Consider the following 21,989-nt stretch of genomic DNA (forward strand, 5'->3'; position numbering starts at 1 on the left):
AGACAGACTGGTTTCTAGGGACATGATGCTTGACAGACAGACTGGTTTCTAGGGATATGATGCTTGACAGACAGACTGGTTTCTAGGGACATGATGCTTGACAGACAGACTGGTTTCTAGGGACATGATTCCTGTTGGACAGACTGATTCCTACTGATAAATGATAACTTAAAACAGCCATGAAAGATTGGAGACCTGAGTAACTTGTTGCCAGGGGTATGATGCATGACAGACTGGTTGCTAGGAATGTGATGACTGAGACAACCCCTGTATAAGACTGAAGCCTTAATATTTATCACCAAAATCTGTCATTTTTAGTAGGGCTCATTATGTAGGGTCCATCGGGGCCTGACATAGTAAGATACCATACTTGTCAAGTTTTCTGAATGCCTAAAAGTACCGTGGGTCCCCCATAGGAGAGCCAGCCACAGTGCTTGGCCCACTACTCCCACTGGGTGCCCCAAATGCAGCCCGAGTGCACCAGGCCATCCAGGGTACCCACCACACCGCTTCAGTGTCGGCCACATCTTTACATTGTGTTGAGGACAGACAGTCCTGAATCTGAGCACTGCTACCACACTACCTTCTCTGCCCTTTGTTTAAGACTCAAGATGAAGACCCAAGTAATCTAAGACAGACTGGTTGCTAGGGAGAGATTGCCTGACAACTATAGACTATGAGGATTCGGCACTCTCTCCATGGCTACCAGTCTGTCAGACATGACTCACTCCGAGATATTTCCTGTCTCCGCAGCTTTAGTAATCAGATTTTTTTAATAAAAACATTTGAATATACAGCTATATACATGACTCGGTTCTCATCTTCTCAGCCTGGTAACACAGGTGAAGGCCATGTTCCTGGGTTCTGTTCGTACACGCAGCACTCCTGCTGCAGGGCGAGGGTTATGGCGAGCAGAGCAGGTGCAGGCAGGAACATGTCTTAGTAAGCATGAGTAACACGTTGCAGCTCGTGATGTCATAGCGGGGCTTTACACGGGCTGCAGGCGTGGGCTTACATTGTGTCCAGGAGGCAGGTTCAGGCCAGTACTGTGCTGAGGTTCTAGAGCCTGACATTTCAGTAGAACCCATGTCTGAATGGAAAAACCAGCAAGTCCATAAAACAAAACAAGATAAAACACAAGAAAAATGTAACAAAAAAACACACAAAAGAAAAATCCAGACTTGTGGGTTTTATGCAGTTCATGAGTCAGACAGCCTACACAGCCTGCACCTGTGTGACATACAGGAAGTGGTTGTGTGGAGCAATACACCCATCGTTTCAGTGACGGTAGAACTGTACAAACAACCAAGACACAGTGATGAGAGCCATTAAGGTATGGGCAGACAAGGCAGTATTATAGTAGTTATACTCTTGTACATAGGAGCAGTATTATACTAGTCATATTCTTGTACATAGGAACAGTATTATAGTAGTTATATTCCTGTACATAGGAGCAGTATTATAGTAGTTATATTCTTGTACATAGGAGCAGTATTATAGTAGTTATATTCTTGTACATAGGAGCAGTATTATAGTAGTTATACTCTTGTACATAGGAGCAGTATTATAGTAGTTATATTCCTGTACATAGGAGCAGTATTATAGTAGTTATACTCTTGTACATAGGAGCAGTATTATAGTAGTTATATTCTTGTACATAGGAGCAGTATTATAGTAGTTATATTCTTGTACATAGGGGGCAGTATTATAGTAGTTATATTCTTGTACATAGGAGCAGTATTATAGTAGTTATATTCCTGTACATAGGGGCAGTATTATAGTAGTTATATTCCTGTACATAGGAGGCAGTATTATAGTAGTTATATTCTTCTACATAGGAGCAGTATTATAGTAGTTATATTCTTTTACATAGGAGCAGTATTATAGTAGTTATTTTCTTGTACATAGGAGGCAGTATTATAGTAGTTATATTCTTGTACATAGGAGCAGTATTATAGTAGTTATTTTCTTGTACATAGGAGGCAGTATTATAGTAGTTATATTCTTGTACATAGGAGGCAGTATTATAGTAGTTATATTCCTGTACATAGGAGGCAGTATTATAGTAGTTATATTCTTGTACACAGGAGGCAGTATTATAGTAGTTATATTCTTATACATAGGAGGCAGTATTATAGTAGTTATATTCTTGTACATAGGAGGAAGTATTATAGTAGTTATATTCTTGTACATAGGAGCAGTATTATAGTAGTTATATTCTTGTACATAGGAGCAGTATTATAGTAGTTATATTCTTGTACATAGGAGCAGTATTATAGTAGTTATATTCTTGTACATAGGAGCAGTATTATAGTAGTTATTTTCTTGTACATAGGAGCAGTATTATAGCAGTTATATTCTTGTACATAGGAGCAGTATTATAGCAGTTATACTCTTGTACATAGGAGCAGTATTATAGTAGTTATGTTCTTGTACATAGGAGCAGTATTATAGTAGTTATATTCTTGTACATAGGAGCAGTATTATAGTAGTTATATTCTTGTACATAGGAGGCAGTATTATAGTAGTTATATTCTTGTACATAGGAGCAGTATTATAGTAGTTATATTCTTGTACATAGGAGCAGTATTATAGCAGTTATATTCTTGTACATAGGAGGCAGTATTATAGTAGTTATATTCTTGTACATAGGAGCAGTATTATAGTAGTTATATTCTTGTACATAGGAGGTAGTATTATAGTAGTTATAGTCTTGTAAATAGGAGGCAGTATTATAGTAGTTATAGTCTTGTACATAGGAGGTAGTATTATAGTAGTTATATTCTTGTACATAGGAGGCAGTATTATAGTAGTTATATTCTTGTACATAGGAGCAGTATTATAGTAGTTATAGTCTTGTACATAGGAGCAGTATTATAGTAGTTATAGTCTTGTACATAGGAGCAGTATTGTAGTAGTTATATTCTTGTACATAGGAGCAGTATTATAGTAGTTATATTCTTGTACATAGGGGCAGTATTATAGTAGTTATTCCTGTACATAGGAGCAGTATTATAGTAGTTATATTCTTGTACATAGGAGCAGTATTATAGTAGTTATATTCTTGTACATAGGAGGCAGTATTATAGTAGTTATATTCTTGTACATAGGAGCAGTATTACAGTAGTTATATTCTTGTACATGGCAGCGGTATTATTGTAGTTATATTCTTGTACATAGGAGCAGTATTATAGTAGTTATAGTCTTGTACATAGGAGCAGTATTGTAGTAGTTATATTCTTGTACATAGGAGCAGTATTATAGTAGTTATATTCTTGTACATAGGAGCAGTATTATTGTAGTTATATTCTTGTACATAGGGGCAGTATTATAGTAGTTATATTCTTGTACATAGGAGCAGTATTATAGTAGTTATATTCTTGTACATAGGAGGCAGTATTATAGTAGTTATATTCTTGTACATGGCAGCGGTATTATTGTAGTTATATTCTTGTACATAGGAGCAGTATTATAGTAGTTATATTCTTGTACATGGGGCAGTATTATAGTAGTTATATTCTTGTACATAGGGAGCAGTATTATAGTAGTTATATTCTTGTACATGGGGCCGTATTAGAATAGTTTTATAGATATAATTAGTATTTCTGAAGCTGTTTTACTGTCTGGAGTTACGGCTGAGTTCAAAAGGGGTGACTTGTTTCTCTTAACATTTCTGGTGCACATCTTATGACACGTCTCACATCCTCACACTTTGCCTTCATCTTAACATTCTGAAGTCAAAGTTTTGTGAGCTTGTTAAAGTCAGACTGTTAAATGACTGTTCCTCCACTGACTTATACCTATTGAATATTTCAGTCACACATCAGTGCTCCAGATATTGGAAATCCATGCAGACTGTTAAATAATGTTATTGCGCCATATTTTTCTTGTTTATATTTTATATTTCTTCCCTGAATATTAATGTGACAGACAGTAGATCTATCTGCTGAATACATAGGCACCTCCAATGCCCTATACTGGTCCTGTTATGGCCACTGATATCCATGATGACTGTATAACTAGAGCATCCTACAGGACTCCCCTAGTATCTGAAGATGGCTTTTGGTCAAAATGCAGAACTAACCTTTGTGCAAACTTCCATTTTTCTGTTCCTTCTCTCCATTATTTTCTCTTTGAATGGTAGTAGATCTTTTCTTAGGTGGCCACAATAGATAATTGACCATGCCTATAGACATCCTTAATCTTTGAACATGTTGTAGAACAGGTTTTAAAGATCTTTTCTCATGTGATTGACAGAAAAAGCTGTGCTAACTCCTGAAATTGAGGTTCAATAAATCTTGCCTCTACATGGTGAGATGTTTCACCAGTGCCTGTGGTCCATGTTTCTTCTGTCTGTTTCTGATCCTTCTGCTTCCTATGAAAGATCAGAAGAAGCTCCTGAGGTTTTCCAATTCTTTACTATGCTACAACCTCATCTGATCATCAGAAGTGCTTGATGGCTTCCTATAGACAGGATGCTTTTTGTCCAGGCAAATGAAATTGATGGACATTTCTGAGAAACATTGTGCGAAAAATTCTAGCTTTCAGAAATCTCTTGCCATTGATGAAGATGTTCCAGCATTTTACATTGTTCCATGGCCACTTCACCGACCACCACCAATGTGTCCTTCAAACATATCTTCATGAGAAATGGAATTCTCCTGAAAACATTCCTGACCTGATGACGACACTTCATGTAAAGTATAAGGATATTATGGCAGGACGTGAAGATGGGCGTCTAAGCTAGCAATAGAGTCAACATATTTTTAGCACATTCTCCATTATGACTTAAGTATTCAGTTTTCCAGACAAGCTTTGTTTAGGAAGGGATGTCCTCTCTGGATGAGGGCTCTCCAGAATGCTGCTCTGATTGGCTTTTTATCAGGAAATCTCGTCTTTAAGCACGCCATCGAAATCCACGCTTTCTGGTCATCTACATTCCAGAAGTCCTCTACCCGACCCCCATATGAGATTATTCAAAATTATTCATTTTTTTCCCAAGGATTTTGCTAAATCACTTCCCTTTTCCAATCATCTGACTGTTTTCAGGTTCAGGGAAGCACAGATTCTGAAGCTGGAATTTCCTAATGTCTGAAAACATTTGCCAAAAGTTCTCAAAATAGGAAATTATGACTTTGTATATTGAGGGCTGTACCTGACTAGATTGCAGTTTGAGTTGTATTAAGGACATGGCTAGAGCAGACACCAGTTATCCATGGAGGCCGGCAGAAATAATTTTGGAGACCCCTCCCGGTGCCAGCACCTGCCACCAAAGCCCATCATCCTAGGACAGAAATGCATGTCCCTTCATTACGATTCACATGACTGAAATGTTCTCATGGACATGTCCCACTACTACCATTCATAAAATGTTATAGTCCTCAGTAGTGAGCCTGTAGTTATCAATGTCCTTGAAGTGGTGTGCAAACATATTAACTATGGAAGAGATTACTATGACCTGGAAGTTGACACCAATGTTCAGTGAAACTTGTTGGCCTCTCTGAGCCTTACAACTCAATTGCTGCAATCTATATACAAAAGGGAGGATTTGTTTTGTACCAAAATATGATAGACAAGCGGGACGGGACCACTTATCATAGTCTGTGTTTATGAGTCCGTCCAAAGGTCTGGCACAAGAGAGATCCTCAGGTTCCCCATCTTTCCCATGGTGGAACCTCAGCTCCTTCTGATGCACTCTCACACATGCCTCATGCTAGGTGTTGTCCTATGATGGGCATAGTGATGTAATTAGTCTCAAGGCTGAATTTTCCCATGATAATTATAGTGTAGTCACTAGTTCTAACCCAAGGCTGTCTTTCAATAAGCACAGTGATATCAGTAGCCTCAACCCAAGATTGTTGTATACGGAGCACAGTAATGTCACTAGTCTCAACTCAGGGCTGTCTTATACTGAGCAGTGATGTTACTAGTCTGAACCCAGGCCTGTCCTATATTAAGCACAGTGATGTCACTACTCTCAACCCTGGGCTGTCCTATCTTGAGCACAGTGATGTCATCATTCTCTACCCAGGCCTGTCCTATGTTGAGCAGAGTGATGTCACTACTCTCAGCCCAGGACTGTCCTATGTTAAGCACAGTGATGTCACTACTCTCAGCCCAGGCCTGTCCTATGTTGAGCACAGTGATGTCACCAGTCTCAGCCCAGGCCTGTCCTATGTTGAGCACAGTGATGTCACTACTCTCAGCCCAGGCCTGTCCTATGTTGAGCACAGTGATGTCACCAGTCTCAGCCCAGGCCTGTCCTATGTTGAGCACAGTGATGTCACTACACTCAGCCCAGGCCTGTCCTATGTTGAGCACAGTGATGTCACTACACTCAGCCCAGGCCTGTCCTATGTTGAGCACAGTGATGTCACTACTCTCAGCCCAGGCCTGTCCTATGTTGAACACAGTGATGTCACCAGTCTCAGCCCAGGCCTGTCCTATGTTGAACACAGTGATGTCACCAGTCTCAGCCCAGGCCTGTCCTATGTTGAACACAGTGATGTCACTACTCTCAGCCCAGGCCTGTCCTATGTTGAGCACAATGATGTCACTACTTTCAGCCCAGGCCTGTCCTATGTTGAGCACAGTGATGTCACCAGTCTCAGCCCAGGCCTGTCCTATGTTGAGCACAGTGATGTCACTACACTCAGCCCAGGCCTGTCCTATGTTGAGCACAGTGATGTCACTACTCTCAGCCCAGGTCTGTCCTATGTTGAGCACAGTGATGTCACCAGTCTCAGCCCAGGCCTGTCCTATGTTGAGCACAGTGATGTCACCAGTCTCAGCCCAGGGCTGTCCTATGTTGAGCACAGTGATGTCACTACTCTCAGCCCAGGCCTGTCCTATGTTGAGCACAGTGATGTCACCAGTCTCAGCCCAGACCTGTCCTATGTTGAGCACAGTGATGTCACCAGTCTCAGCCCAGGCCTGTCCTATGTTGAGCACAGTGATGTCACCAGTCTCAGCCCAGGCCTGTCCTATGTTGAGCACAGTGATGTCACCAGTCTCAGCCCAGGCCTGTCCTATGTTGAGCACAGTGATGTCACCAGTCTCAGCCCAGGCCTGTCCTATGTTGAGCACAGTGATGTCACCAGTCTCAGCCCAGGCCTGTCCTATGTTGAGCACAGTGATGTCACCAGTCTCAGCCCAGGCCTGTCCTATGTTGAGCACAGTGATGTCACCAGTCTCAGCTCAGGCCTATCCTATGTTGAGCACAATGATGTCACCAGTCTCAGCCCAGGCCTGTCCTATGTTGAGCACAGTGATGTCACCAGTCTCAGCTCAGGCCTGTCCTATGTTGAGCACAGTGATGTCACCAGTCTCAGCTCAGGCCTGTCCTATGTTGAGCACAATGATGTCACCAGTCTCAGCCCAGGCCTGTCCTATGTTGAGCACAGTGATGTCACCAGTCTCAGCCCAGGCCTGTCCTATGTTGAGCACAATGATGTCACCAGTCTCAGCCCAGGCCTGTCCTATGTTGAGCACAGTGATGTCACCAGTCTCAGCCCAGGCCTGTCCTATGTTGAGCACAATGATGTCACCAGTCTCAGCCCAGGCCTGTCCTATGTTGAGCACAGTGATGTCACCAGTCTCAGCTCAGGCCTGTCCTATGTTGAGCACAATGATGTCACCAGTCTCAGCCCAGGCCTGTCCTATGTTGAGCACAGTGATGTCACCAGTCTCAGCTAGAGTTGTTGCGATACCAAATTTTTGATTCGGTTTCGATACCATGAAAAAGTATTGCGATACTCGATACCATTCGATACCACGCGAAAAAAATAAACCAAAAAAGCCACGTGCATTCCGCATTTTTCAAAATGGCGAATCGCGCAGTTTTTATTTTATTTTTTCTGTTCCGGCATTCACCACCTAGATTTTTTTTTTATATTTTAATAGTTTGGACTTTTCTGACGTGGCGATGTAATATGTTTATTATTTATATATTTTATATGTGAAATTGGGAAAAGGGGGTGATTTATACTTCATATTTTAGTGTTTTTTTTATTTATTTTTTTACACTTTTTATTTAATAACTATTTCCCCCCTTAGGGGCTAGAACCTGGGATCTTTCATCCCTTGTCCTATTCAGCCTGATAGAGCTCTATCAGGGTGAATAGGACTTCACACTGTCCCTGCTGCTCTGTGCTTTGTGCACACAGCATCAGGGATGTTACCATGGCAACCAGGGCTTCTGTAGCGTCCTGGCTGCCATGGTAACTGATCGGAGCCCCAGGCTTACACAGCTGGGGCTCCGATCAGAAGCTGCCACTGCCACCAATGAGGGGGAGGGGAGAGGTCCCTGTGGCCACTGCCACCAATGATTTTAATAGTGGGGGGTTGAGAGGGGCCGGCGCACTGTGCCACCAATGATTTTAATGGGATGGGGGGTTGAGGGGAGGGGGGCCACACTGCACCACCAATGATAATTACCCCTTTATACAGGAGGCGGGTACTGGCAGATCAGCGGCAGTTAACTGCCGCTGATCGCAGCTCCCTGTCAGGGGCAGGGTGCCGGCAATGCGATTCTGCTGCCGGCACCCGCCTCCTGTATTATGTGTTAAAGACTGACTGACTACTGTATATGAGTCCAGACTTTCACTATTAGGCTACACAGAGCGGCGCCCAGCGATGTCCCAGCACTCACCATTAGTCCTGGGCGCCGCTCCGTTCGCCCGCAGTGCCCCATTACTGTCTCCTCTCCTGCTCCACATGCTGCTGATTACTATCGGAGCGATGGGAGGAGACATCAGCTTCACTAGTGGGCGTTCCTTCTCCCTGCGCTGTAGCGCTGTCCAATCGCAGCACAGGGAGAAGGAACGCCCACTAGTAAAGCTGATGTCTCCTCCCATCGCTCCGATAGTAATCAGCAGCATGTGGAGCAGGAGAGGAGACAGTAATGGGGCACTGCGGGCGAACGGAGCGGTACCCAGGACTAATGGTGAGTGCTGAGACATCGCTGGGCGCCGCTCTGTGTGGAAATAGTCCTATCATTGGTGGCGCAGTGCGCCCGCCCCTCTTCTCATTGCCGCCCCTCCTCCGCCCCTTTCTTCTCATTGCCGCCCCTCATCCGCCCCTCTCTTCTCATTGCCGCCCCTCCTCCGCCCCTCTCTTCTCATTGCCGCCCCTCCTCCGCCCCTCTCTTCTCATTGCCGCCCCTCCTCCGCCCCTCTCTTCTCATTGGTGGCAGCGGCAGCAGCACAGGGGGAGGGAGGACAGCTTCCTTCTCCCCGTGCTGCTGAGAGAACATGAGCGCGCCGATAGCAGCGCGCTCATGTTCAGAGATACTAGACTGCGCAGAAGCGCAGCCCAGTATCGAAAAAACGGAAATCCCAGTATCGTATCGATACCGGGACAAAAGTATCGATTGGGTATCGAAATTTCGATACCCGCAACAACCCTAGTCTCAGCCCAGGCCTGTCCTATGTTGAGCACAATGATGTCACCAGTCTTAGCCCAGGCCTGTCCTATGTTGAGCAGAGTGATGTTACTACTCTCAGCCCAGGCCTGTCCTATGTTGAGCACAGTGATGTCACTACTCTCAGCCCAGGCCTGTCCTATGTTGAGCACAGTGATGTCACTACTCTCAGCCCAGGCCTGTCCTATGTTGAGCACAGTGATGTCACTACTCTCAGCCCAGGGCTGTCCTATGTTGAGCACAGTGATGTCACTATTCTCAGCCCAGGGCTGTCCTATGTTGAGCACAGTGATGTCACTACTCTCAGCCCAGGGCTGTCCTATGTTGAGCACAGTGATGTCACTACTCTCAGCCCAGGCCTGTCCTATGTTGAGCACAGTGATGTCACTACTCTCAGCCCAGGGCTGTCCTATGTTGAGCACAGTGATGTCACTACTCTCAGCCCAGGGCTGTCCTATGTTGAGCACAGTGATGTCACTACTCTCAGCCCAGGGCTAAGGGCAGTTTGTCATTTAATGTTGAGATTAAACCACGGCCTTGCCAGGTATCCTACTTCTCAATCGGCTCTGTATTGTAGACTTGTTACGCATCTGACTATGAAACCAACATGGGCTCCTTTGATGGTGGAAGTGAGGTCTTCTGATGGAGGCCTTGGAAAGATGAGCTTTCCTTGCTCAGCGGTAATTTTTGCAATGTGTTGCACTTGCTATCATCTGACTGCACATGGAGAGAAGCGTCACCATTTCCTGCCTCCTTCCATGTGACTCTGAAGAGGTTCCCTTCGGCCTTGCAGTGAAACGAGTCTATTGTCACTTCTTGTTGAGCGGTTGGGGGAATGGTGGCTGCTGTTCAACAAACATGAATGCACAAAAGACACAATTGTGTGTATCAGGCAGTTCCCGCTCTTCCCCTGCTCCTGAGGAAGCAGGCAGGATGAGCTCCTAGCCGAAAACCAGGTCATGTTTGTGGTCACAGCAACGCTTATTCATGGTCCTCTTATGAAAACCAATTACAGGATCAAGATCTGTTGGCAATCCACTCGGAAACACTCAAATTTGACTGAAGCTAGCCTCGCCCCGTATCCCATTCACCGGGGTCCAGAAGCTGAGATACTAGGAGCTGTTTGACGGTGTCCTCACCTAGCTGAGCACTTTTAGTTGGTCTGTACATATCTGTGAAGTGGAGGAAACTAGGTAGTCACCGGGGATTGTCTTTCCAGAAGTTTCCTGCTTTCTGCAGGGGTTGTCACTCAGCTTTCCCACACTTCTGAATAGATAACATGAATGACTATAAGGCTAGGTTAACGAATACAAAAAACGTATACGTTAAATGGATGCCTCAGACTGATGCCGTTCAGTGGCATCCGTTCCAAATTGTAAAAAAAAGTAAACTTTTTTACCGGACTGTGCAGGATAGAAGAATGTGGTACACTGTTTCTTCGTATCCTTTTTTCTTCTATGTCACACGGAGGCATAAAACGTGATGTGAACCCACCGTAATAACTAATTGTCCACCTGTATACTGCGAAATGTGAGAAAGCAGAGTGCTGAGTGCGGCCTGTTATCACTGAACCTGCAGACATGGCGGATTAACACTGGGCTGTGCGGATACAAAGGTTAAACTCAATAAACAACAACTCAGTCTCTGTAACATATCTCTTCTACTATGATGAACTACTGTAATACTGCTCCTATGTACAAGAATATAACTACTATAATACTGCTCCTATGTACAAGAATATAACTACTATAATACTGCTCCTATGTACAAGAATATAACTACTATAATACTGCTCCTATGTACAAGAATATAACTACTATAATACTGCTCCTATGTACAAGAATATAACTACTATAATACTGCTCCTATGTACAAGAATAAAACTACTATAATACTGCCCTCCTATGTACAAGAATATAACTACTATAATACTGCTCCTATGTGCAAGAATATAACTACTATAATACTGCTCCTATGTACAAGGAATATACTACTATAATACTGCTCCTATGTGCAAGAATATAACTACTATAATACTGCTCCTATGTACAAGAATATAACTACTATAATACTGCCTCTACGTACAAGAATATAACTACTATAATACTGCTCCTATGTACAAGAATATAACTACTATAATACTGCCTCCTATGTACAAGAATATAACTACTATAATACTGCTCCTATGTACAAGGAATATACTACTATAATACTGCTCCTATGTACAAGAATATAACTACTATAATACTGCCTCCTATGTACAAGATATAACTACTATAATACTGCCTCCTATGTACAAGAATATAACTACTATAATACTGCTCCTATGTACAGGAATATAACTACTATAATACTGCCTCCTATGTACAAGAATATAACTACTATAATACTGCTCCTATGTACAAGAATATAACTACTATAATACTGCTCCTATGTACAGGAATATACTACTATAATACTGCATCCTATGTACAAGAATATAACTACTATATACTGCCTCCTATGTACAAGAATATAACTACTATAATACTGCTCCTATGTACAGGAATATAACTACTAATACTGCCTCCTATGTACAAGAATATAACTACTATAATACTGCTCCCTATGTACAAGAATATAACTACTATAATACTGCTCCTATGTACAGGAATATACTATAATACTGCCTCCTATGTATCAAGAATATAACTACTATAATACATGCCTCCTATGTACAAGAATATACCTACTATAATACTGCCTGGCTCCTATGACAAGGAATATAACTACTATAATACTGCGGCCCTATATATAAGAAGAATATAACTACTTATAATACTGCCTCCCTATAGTAGCAAGATATAAACTAACTATAGATACTGCGCTCCTATATAAAGAATATAAACTAGCTATAATACTGCTCCTTATATAGCAAGAAGTATAACTACTATAATACTGCCTCCATGTACCTAGAAGATATACTAACTATAATACTGCCTCCTATATATAGAAGAATATAACTGCTACTAATACTGCTCCTATGTACAAGAATATAAACTACTATAATAAATACTGCCTCCTATAGTACAAGAATATAACTACTATAATTACTGCTTCCTAATTACATGAAGAATATAACTAGCTATAAATACTGTCTCCTATAGTACAAGAATATAACTACTATAATACTGCTCCTATGTACAAGAATATAACTACTATATACGGCTCCTATGTACAAGAATATAACGACTATAATACTGCTTCCTATGTACAAGAATATAACTACTATAATACTGCTCCTATGTACAAGAATATAACTACTATAATACTGCATCCTATGTACAAGAATATAACTACTATAATACTGCTCCTATGTACAAGATATAACTACTATAATACTGCCTCCTATGTACAAGAATATAACTACTATAATACTGCCTCCTATGTACAAGATATAACTACTAATACCTGCTCCTAGGTACAAGATATAACTACTAGATACTGACTCCTATCTGTACAAGAATATACTACTATAACACTGCCTATGTACAAGAATATAACTACTATAATACTACTCCTATGTACAGACTATAACTACTATAATACTGCCTCCATAGTACAAGAATATAACTACTATAATACTGCTCCTATGTACAGAGAATATAACTACTATAATACTGCTCCTATGTACAAGAATATAACTACTATAATACTGCTCCTATGTACAAGAATATAACTACTATAATACTGCTCCTATGTACAAGAATATAACTACTATAATACTGCTCCTATGTACAAGAATATAACTACTATAATACTGCTCCTATGTACAAGAATATAACTACTATAATACTGCTCCTATGTACAAGAATATAACTACATAATATACTCCTATGTAGAATATAACTACTATAATACTGCTCCTATGTACAAGAATATAACTACTATAATACTGCTCCTATGTACAAGAATATAACTACTAATACTGCTCCTATGTACAAGAATATAACTACTATAATACTGCTCCTATGTACAAGTATAACTACTATAATACTGCTCCTATGTACAAGATATAACTACTATAATACTGCTCCTATGTACAAGAATATAACTACTATAATACTGCTCCTATGTACAAGAATATAACTACTATAATACTGCTCCTATGTACAAGAATATAACTACTATAATACTGCTCCTATGTAACAGAATATAACTACTATAAAACTGCTCCTATGTACAATAATATAAACTACTATAATACTGCCTCCTATGTACAAGAATATAACTAATATAAGACTGCTCCTATGTACAAGAATATAACTACTATAACTACTACTCCTATGTACAAGACTATAACTACTATAATACTGCTCCTATGTACAAGAAGATAACTACTATAATACTGCCTCCTATGTACAAGAATATAACTACTATAATACGCTCCTATGTACAAGAATATAACTACTATAATCTGGCTCCTACTGTACAAGAATATAACTACTATAATACTGCTCCCTATGTACAGAGAATATAATACTATAATACTGCTCCTATGTACAAGAATATAACTACTATAATACTGCTCCTATGTACAAGACTATAACTACTATAATACTAGTCCCTATGTACAGAGAATATAACTACTATAATACTGCTCCTAGTACAGAATATAACTACTATAATACTGCTCCTATGTACCAGAATATAACTACTATAATACTGCCCCTATGTACAAGAATATAACTACTATAATACTGCTCCTATGTACAGGAATAATAACTACTATAATACTGCTCCTATGTACAGAGAATATAACTACTATAAGACTGCTCCTATGTACAATAATATAACTACTATAATACTGCCCTATGTACAAGGAATATACTACTATAACTGCTCCTATGTACAAGAATATAACTACTATAATACGGCCTCCTATGTACAAGAATATAACTACTATAAGACTGGCCCTATGTACAGAATATAACTACGATAATACTGCTCCTATGTACAAGAATATACTACTATATACTGCCTCCTATGATACAGAATATAACTACTATAATACTGCCCCTATGTACAGAATATAACTACTATAATACTGCTCCTATGTACAAGAATATAACTACTATAATACTGCTCCTATGTACAAGAATATCACTACTATAAATACTGCTCCTATGTACAAGAATATAACTACTGTAATACTGCCTCCTATGTACAAGAATATAACTACTATAATACTGCTCCTATGTACAAGAATATAACTACTATAAATACTGCCTCTATGTACAAGAATATAACTACTGTAAAAAAAAAAAAAATAATACTGCTCCTATGTACAAGAATATAACTGCTATAATACTGCTCCTATGTACAGGAATATAACTACTATAATACTGCTCCTATGTACAAGAATATAACTACTATAATACTGCTCCTATGTACAAGAATATAACTGCTATAATACTGCTCCTATGTACAGGAATATAACTACTATAATACTGCCTCCTATGTACAAGAATATAACTACTATAATACTGCTCCTATGTACAAGAATATAACTACTATAATACTGCTCCTATATAGAAGAATATAACTACTATAATACTGCTCCTATATAGAAGAATATAACTCCTATAATACTGCCTCCTATATATAGAAGAATATAACTACTATAATACTGCTCCTATATATAGAAGAATATAACTATAATACCGCCTCCTGTAGAATAGGAGCAGCTGTATTGTACCCACCCTATAAGTCTCCAGTCAGTCACTTGCATTGTGTTCCCACCCTGACCCGCAGTAGACAATCCTGATCTGCCACATGTTGCGGTTTTGTTTGTGACCACAGAAGGGACCTTGTAATTCTTCTGTAAAAACAACACTTGATGTGGATGAGGAGAAGGCCTCGTGCCGCTCGGTTTCCTCTGCGCAGTCTTGTATAATAGGCTGTAACTTCCTGTGCTCGGGCCACCTGCGGTATTTGATGATATGAAGCACGTAGGGTGCGGCCCGACCCCCCGTAGATGACAGGTTGAGACTCGAGTGTTTCTTGGTATGACAGTAGCATCCTGAGGCCTGGAATTCATGAAAAATTACCTTTTTGTGATTGCGTTAATTAGGATTTGATATATTTTTTACAGATTTTTGCAGTTTTTAGTGGGTTTTTTGTAACTCCACAGTTACTCTAGAGGGTTACTGATTATGGGTGGTGGGACTTCTGGCTCCCTTGTTGGGTACAGTCTGATCTCAAAAGTAATTTGCCTGTAGAATAATATTTTATATATATATTTTATACATTTACATATATTTATATATCTTTTTTATATATTATGTGTATTTTATATATATTTATATTACATTTGTTTGGCTTGTATATATTATGTCATTTTTATAGATTTATATATTATCTATATTTTGCATATTTATATATATTTTATAACTTTTTTTTTAATTGCAGGTAAACAAAAAGATTTGTCCTCCCTTAGCGGTAAGAGCATAGTCGGCAGGCTATCGCTGAGAGCGCTGTCTGATGGAGTGATCCGACCCGTTTCCTTCGAGGATTTCTTCTGATCCGACTCGGGATCTTCTGGCGTCGGCCACACAGAATTAGAACCAAACTGGAAGTCTCAAAAATGAGCGACTTTTGGCATAAACTAGGCTGCTGTGTGGTAGAAAAGCCACAACCGGTAAGTCGGTGGTTATATGGCGGTTTTATACTATGTCTACCCTTGCTTTACCTGTTCACCCATTCGCCATTTGATCAGATGGGATCCACCATGTTTGAGACAGGGAGACAACCACTTTCTCTTAGTGACTAGGCTGACAGTTGTCACAGCCCCGCCCCTTTTATGGAAATTAAAGGGGTTCTCCAGGATGTTAACACTTCATATCATGGAATGAGTGATCAGCAGATGTTTTCCTGTGAGGCAGGAGGCTGCAGAACACTGGCAGAGGCTGAAGACACCGCCAAATATCTAAACCTCACAGAACACAGAAATATTTGTTTCTTAATAATTACTGATAACCCCGGCCCCCCCCACCCTACCGCCACCACACGCCCTGGTGTTTATCTACAGGGGTGGCCCAGGGCAGCGGGAGCAGTGAAATGACAGCATTCACACTGCCGAGGTTACTGCCTCCATCAGTATACAGACACCGGAGACAAGAATATCCTGCTGGGTTTGTTTACAGACAGAGCACATATAATACTGCCATAATGAACACATATAATACTGCCATACTGAGCACATATAATACTGCCATACTGAGCTCATATAATACTGCCATACTAAGCTCATATAATACTGCCATACTAAGCTCATATAATACTGCCATACTGAGTATATATAATACTGCCATACTGAGCATATATAATACTGCCATACTGAGCATATATAATACTGCAATACTGAGTATATATAATACTACCATACTGTGCTCATATAATACTGCCATACTAAGCTCATATAATACTGCCATACTAAGCTCATATAATACTGCCATAATGAACATATATAATACTGCCATACTGAGCTCATATGATACTGCAACAGTGAGCTCATATAATACTGCCTTACTGAGCATATATGATACTGCCATACTGAGCTCATATGATACTGCCATACTGAGCTCATATGATACTGCCATACTGAGTTCATATGACACCGTCTTGCAGATGTCATATAATACCATCTTATACAGTTCTCATATATCTTCATCTCTAGAGATTATATAATGCTACCATCTAATAGTCATATAATACCACTATACAGTGCTCATATAATATATTCATCTAGAGCTTATATAACGTTACCAGAGCTCATATAATACCACCATATATAGCTCAAAGAATACTGCCACACAGGGCTCATATAATACCGCCATACTGAGCTCAGATGATACTGCCATACTGAGCTCAGATAATACCACCTCACAGGGCTTATATAATACCACAATACAGTGCTCATATAATACCGCCATAGATAACTGAAGAAAAAACGTTAAACATGGAGCCACAATAGCGTCGTTCCTGTGAAGTGTGACAGTAAGGGGACGGAGCAGCTTGTAGAGTGGCGCCCCCTCCCTGCACGGGTTAATAATTGACGCGCTGTTTGGCTGATTTTTAAGGAATTTCTTACATTCCCCCAGACCTCCCGGTGTCCTCCGCCCCTCACTGCCGGGGGCCGCACTGAATGTTATGTTTCATTAGAAATTAACAGCCGGTAATAAATTTGGTGAAACCGTAACAGCGAAGGGCTTCTTAAAGGGCCAGTTTTTTTAAACTTTTTAAAGGGGTTGTCTAGTTTAGGAAACATAATTTCATTTACCTACTTCGGGTATTCTGAGTTAACGGGTGGGGGGGGGGGGTCCTCTGGTCAGAGTCGTCACCTCTTCACTACGAGAAACATCTCTCTCTGGAGGACCTGTCCATTGTAATACCTGATCTCCCCTGTGGAGGCGCTGCAGGGAAAGTGAGCAGTTACTGAGAGGCTGCTCCACGGATAGAGGGGGACACCTTAGGATCAGCTTGATGTCCACAGACCTTTCTAACAAGTAGGGATTGTCTGAAGTGGAGACTTTAAGGCAGAGTCCAGAGGAGAGGGGTTCAGGGATGCACGGGGGCGGAGCTGTGACAATCTACAGCTGTGTGTAATACAGAGGTGTCCATGACCTTCACCAGGTTCTTGAGAAAGCCGTGTCTTCAGTGTGTAAGTGTCTACAGGAAACTGCCGAGGTGGTGAAAACAGGAAGGCCCAGCCCTGCACCGACACAGCCCCACAGCACGCAGAGGATTTCAGTAAATTATCAAGGCAGTGAGGAAACATTCCCCTCACACACATGTAGGGGTATACTATCAGCCAGGAACATGTGTGTACTCCTAAGTACAGCTGCCACCCATGTGTCCTCACTGATCTGCCACTGCCCTTAAGGGGAGGGCCTGGAGGCAGAGATAGCAACCCACAGAGCAGTACTACCACAAACACCCCCCACTACTCCGGTCATGTTCTGCCTGACTTATACTCCCTGACACGCTGCATGTGGTTACCTGAGACAGTATCACACAGAATAGGATTAGATACACAGCTCAGCAGACAGTATCACACCGGATAGGATTAGATACACAGCTCAGCAGACAGTATCACACAGGATAGGATTAGATACACAGCCCAGCAGACTGTATCACACAGGATAGGATTAGATACACAGCTCAGCAGGCAGTATCACACAGGATAGGATTAGATACACAGCTCAGCAGGCAGTATCACACAGGATAGGATTAGATACAGAGCTCAGCAGACAGTATCACACAGGATAGGATTAGATACACAGCTCAGCAGGCAGTATCACACAGGATAGGATTAGATACACAGCTCAGCAGACAGTATCACACAGGATAGGATTAGATACACAGCTCAGCAGACAGTATCACACAGGATAGGATTAGATACACAGCTCAGCAGACAGTATCACACAGGATAGGATTAGATACACAGCTCAGCAGAGTGTATCACACAGGATAGGATTAGATACACAGCTCAGCAGACAGTATCACACAGGATAGGATTAGATAAACAGCTCAGCAGACAGTATCACACAGGATAGGATTAGATACACAGCTCAGCAGACAGTATCACACAGGATAGGATTAGATACACAGCTCAGCAGTCAGTATCACACAGGATAGGATTAGATACACAGCTCAGCAGACAGTATCACACAGGATAGGATTAGATACACAGCTCAGCAGACAGTATCACACAGGATAGGCTTAGATACACAGCTCAGCAGACAGTATCACACAGGATAGGATTAGATACACAGCTCAGCAGACAGTATCACACAGGATAGGATTAGATACACAGCTCAGCAGACAGTATCACACAGGATAGGATTAGATACACAGCTCAGCAGACAGTATCACACAGGAGAGGATTAGATACACAGCTCAGCAGACAGTATCACACAGGATAGGATTAGATACACAGCTCAGCAGACAGTATCACACAGGATAGGATTAGATACACAGCTCAGCAGAGTGTATCACACAGGATAGGATTAGATACACAGCTCAGCAGACAGTATCACACAGGATAGGATTAGATAAACAGCTCAGCAGTCAGTATCACACAGGATAGGATTAGATACACAGCTCAGCAGTCAGTATCACACATGATAGGATTAGATACACAGCTCAGCATACAGTATCACACAGGATAGGATTAGATACACAGCTCAGCAGACAGTATCACACAGGATAGGCTTAGATACACAGCTCAGCAGACAGTATCACACAGGATAGGATTAGATACACAGCTCAGCAGACAGTATCACACAGGATAGGATTAGATACACAGCTCAGCAGGCAGTATCACACAGGATAGGATTAGATACACAGCTCAGCAGGCAGTATCACACAGGATAGGATTAGATACACAGCTCAGCAGACAGTATCACACATGATAGGATTAGATACACAGCTCAGCAGACAGTATCGCACAGGATAGGATTAGATACACAGCTCAGCAGACAGTATCACACAGGATAGGATTAGATACACAGCTCAGCAGTCAGTATCACACAGGATAGGATTAGATACACAGCTCAGCAGACAGTATCACACAGGATAGGATTAGATACACAGCTCAGCAGACAGTATCACACAGGATAGGATTAGATACACAGCTCAGCAGACAGTATCACACAGGATAGGATTAGATACACAGCTCAGCAGTCAGTATCACACAGGACAGGATTAGATACACAGCTCGGCAGACAGTATCACACAGGATAGGATTAGATACACAGCTCAGCAGACAGTATCACACAGGATAGGATTAGATACACAGCTCAGCAGATGGTATCACGTATGACAGCCTTAGATACACCTGTTTATGTCGGATACACAATGGCTTCACCATGTGCTTTGTCTGATGCAGAAGAAGAGGAGAAGGATTGATCGCTCCATGATAGGAGAACCCATGAACTTTGTCCATCTGACACATATCGGCTCAGGAGACATGGCCTCTGGAGACGGACTTTCCATGGTAGGTCCGCTACTTACCTTATGTCCTGTGGGGGGCAGCACAGAACTGTATAGCTGCTGACTGTACACAGTCATACAATCTACGACCACCGCACTGTATCATCTGTGGACGTCTTCTTTTACAGGCCGCTCCGATGCAAGATCATATGAGATCGAAAGGAAACCGCGATAGACCATGGAGCAACTCCAGGATCTTGTAGCTATACACACTGTAAGACCGCGCTGCTGGCACACACTGCCAGGGGGCAGTATTATAGTAGTTATATTCCTGTACATAGGAGGCAGTATTATAGTAGTTATATTCTTGTACATAGGAGCAGTATTATAGTAGTTTATTCTTGTATCATAGGAGCAGTATTATAGTAGTTATATTCTTGTACATAGGAGCAGTATTATAGTAGTTATATTCTTGTACATAGGAGCAGTATTATAGTAGTTATATTCTTGTACATAGGAGCAGTATTATAGTAGTTATATTCTTGTACTAGGAGCAGTATTATAGTATTATATTCTTGTACATAGGAGCTAGTATTATAGTAGTTATATTCTTGTACATAGGAGCAGTATTATAGTAGTTATATTCTTGTACATAGGAGCTAGTATTATAGTAGTTTATATTCTTGTACATAGGAGTATTATGTATGGGGTAGTTTATTCTTGTACATAGGAGCAGTATTATAGTAGTTTATATTCTGGGTACTAGGAGCAGTACTATAGAAGTTATATTCTTGTACATAGGAGCAGTACTATAGTAGTTATATTCTTGTACATAGGAGTAGTATTATAGTAGTTATATTCTTGTACATAGGAGGCAGTATTATAGTAGTTATAATTCTTGTACATAGGAGGCAGTATTATAGTAGTTATATTCTTGTACATAGGAGCAGTATTATAGTAGTTATATTCTTGTACATAGAGAGCAGTATTATAGTAGTATATTCTTGTACATAGGAGCAGTATTATAGTAGTTATATTCTTGTACATAGGAGCAGTATAGTAGTATATTCTTGTACATAGGAGCAGTATTATAGTAGTTATATTCTTGTACATAGGAGCAGTATTATAGTAGTTATATTCTTGTACATAGGAGCAGTATTATAGTAGTTATATTCTTGTACATAGGAGCAGTAGTATAGTAGTTATATTCTTGTACATAGGAGCAGTATTATAGTAGTTATATTCTTGTACATAGGAGCAGTATTATAGTATATTCTTGTACATAGGAGCAGTATTATAGTAGTATATTCTTGTACATAGGAGCAGTATTATAGTTATATTCTTGTACATAGGAGCAGTATTATAGTAGTTATATTCTTGTACATAGGAGCAGTATTATAGTAGTTATATTCTTGTACATAGGAGCAGTATTATAGTAGTTCTATTCTTGTACATAGGAGCAGTATTATAGTAGTATATTCTTGTACATAGGAGCAGTAATTATAGTAGTTATATTCTTGTACATAGGAGCTAGTATTCTAGTAGTTATATTCTTGTACATAGGAGCAGTATTATAGTAGTTATATTCTTGTAC

General features: G+C 40.7%; 1 protein-coding gene across 1 annotated transcript in view; it reads left to right on the forward strand.

Moving 5' to 3' along the window:
• CDC42SE1 (CDC42 small effector 1) overlaps positions 1 to 21,989 on the forward strand; it is a 58,559-nt gene that overhangs the window by 28,704 nt on the left and 7,866 nt on the right. The window contains exons 2-4 of the mRNA XM_044273558.1: positions 15,872 to 16,100; positions 20,352 to 20,459; positions 20,584 to 20,669. Coding sequence (XP_044129493.1) covers positions 16,047 to 16,100; positions 20,352 to 20,459; positions 20,584 to 20,658 — 237 coding nt within the window. The 5' untranslated portion in view covers positions 15,872 to 16,046 and the 3' untranslated portion in view covers positions 20,659 to 20,669. The remainder of the gene's footprint in view (positions 1 to 15,871; positions 16,101 to 20,351; positions 20,460 to 20,583; positions 20,670 to 21,989) is intronic.

The sequence above is a fragment of the Bufo gargarizans genome, unplaced genomic scaffold (assembly GCF_014858855.1).
Source record: "Bufo gargarizans isolate SCDJY-AF-19 unplaced genomic scaffold, ASM1485885v1 fragScaff_scaffold_728_pilon, whole genome shotgun sequence".
Classification (NCBI taxonomy): Eukaryota; Metazoa; Chordata; class Amphibia; order Anura; family Bufonidae; genus Bufo; species Bufo gargarizans.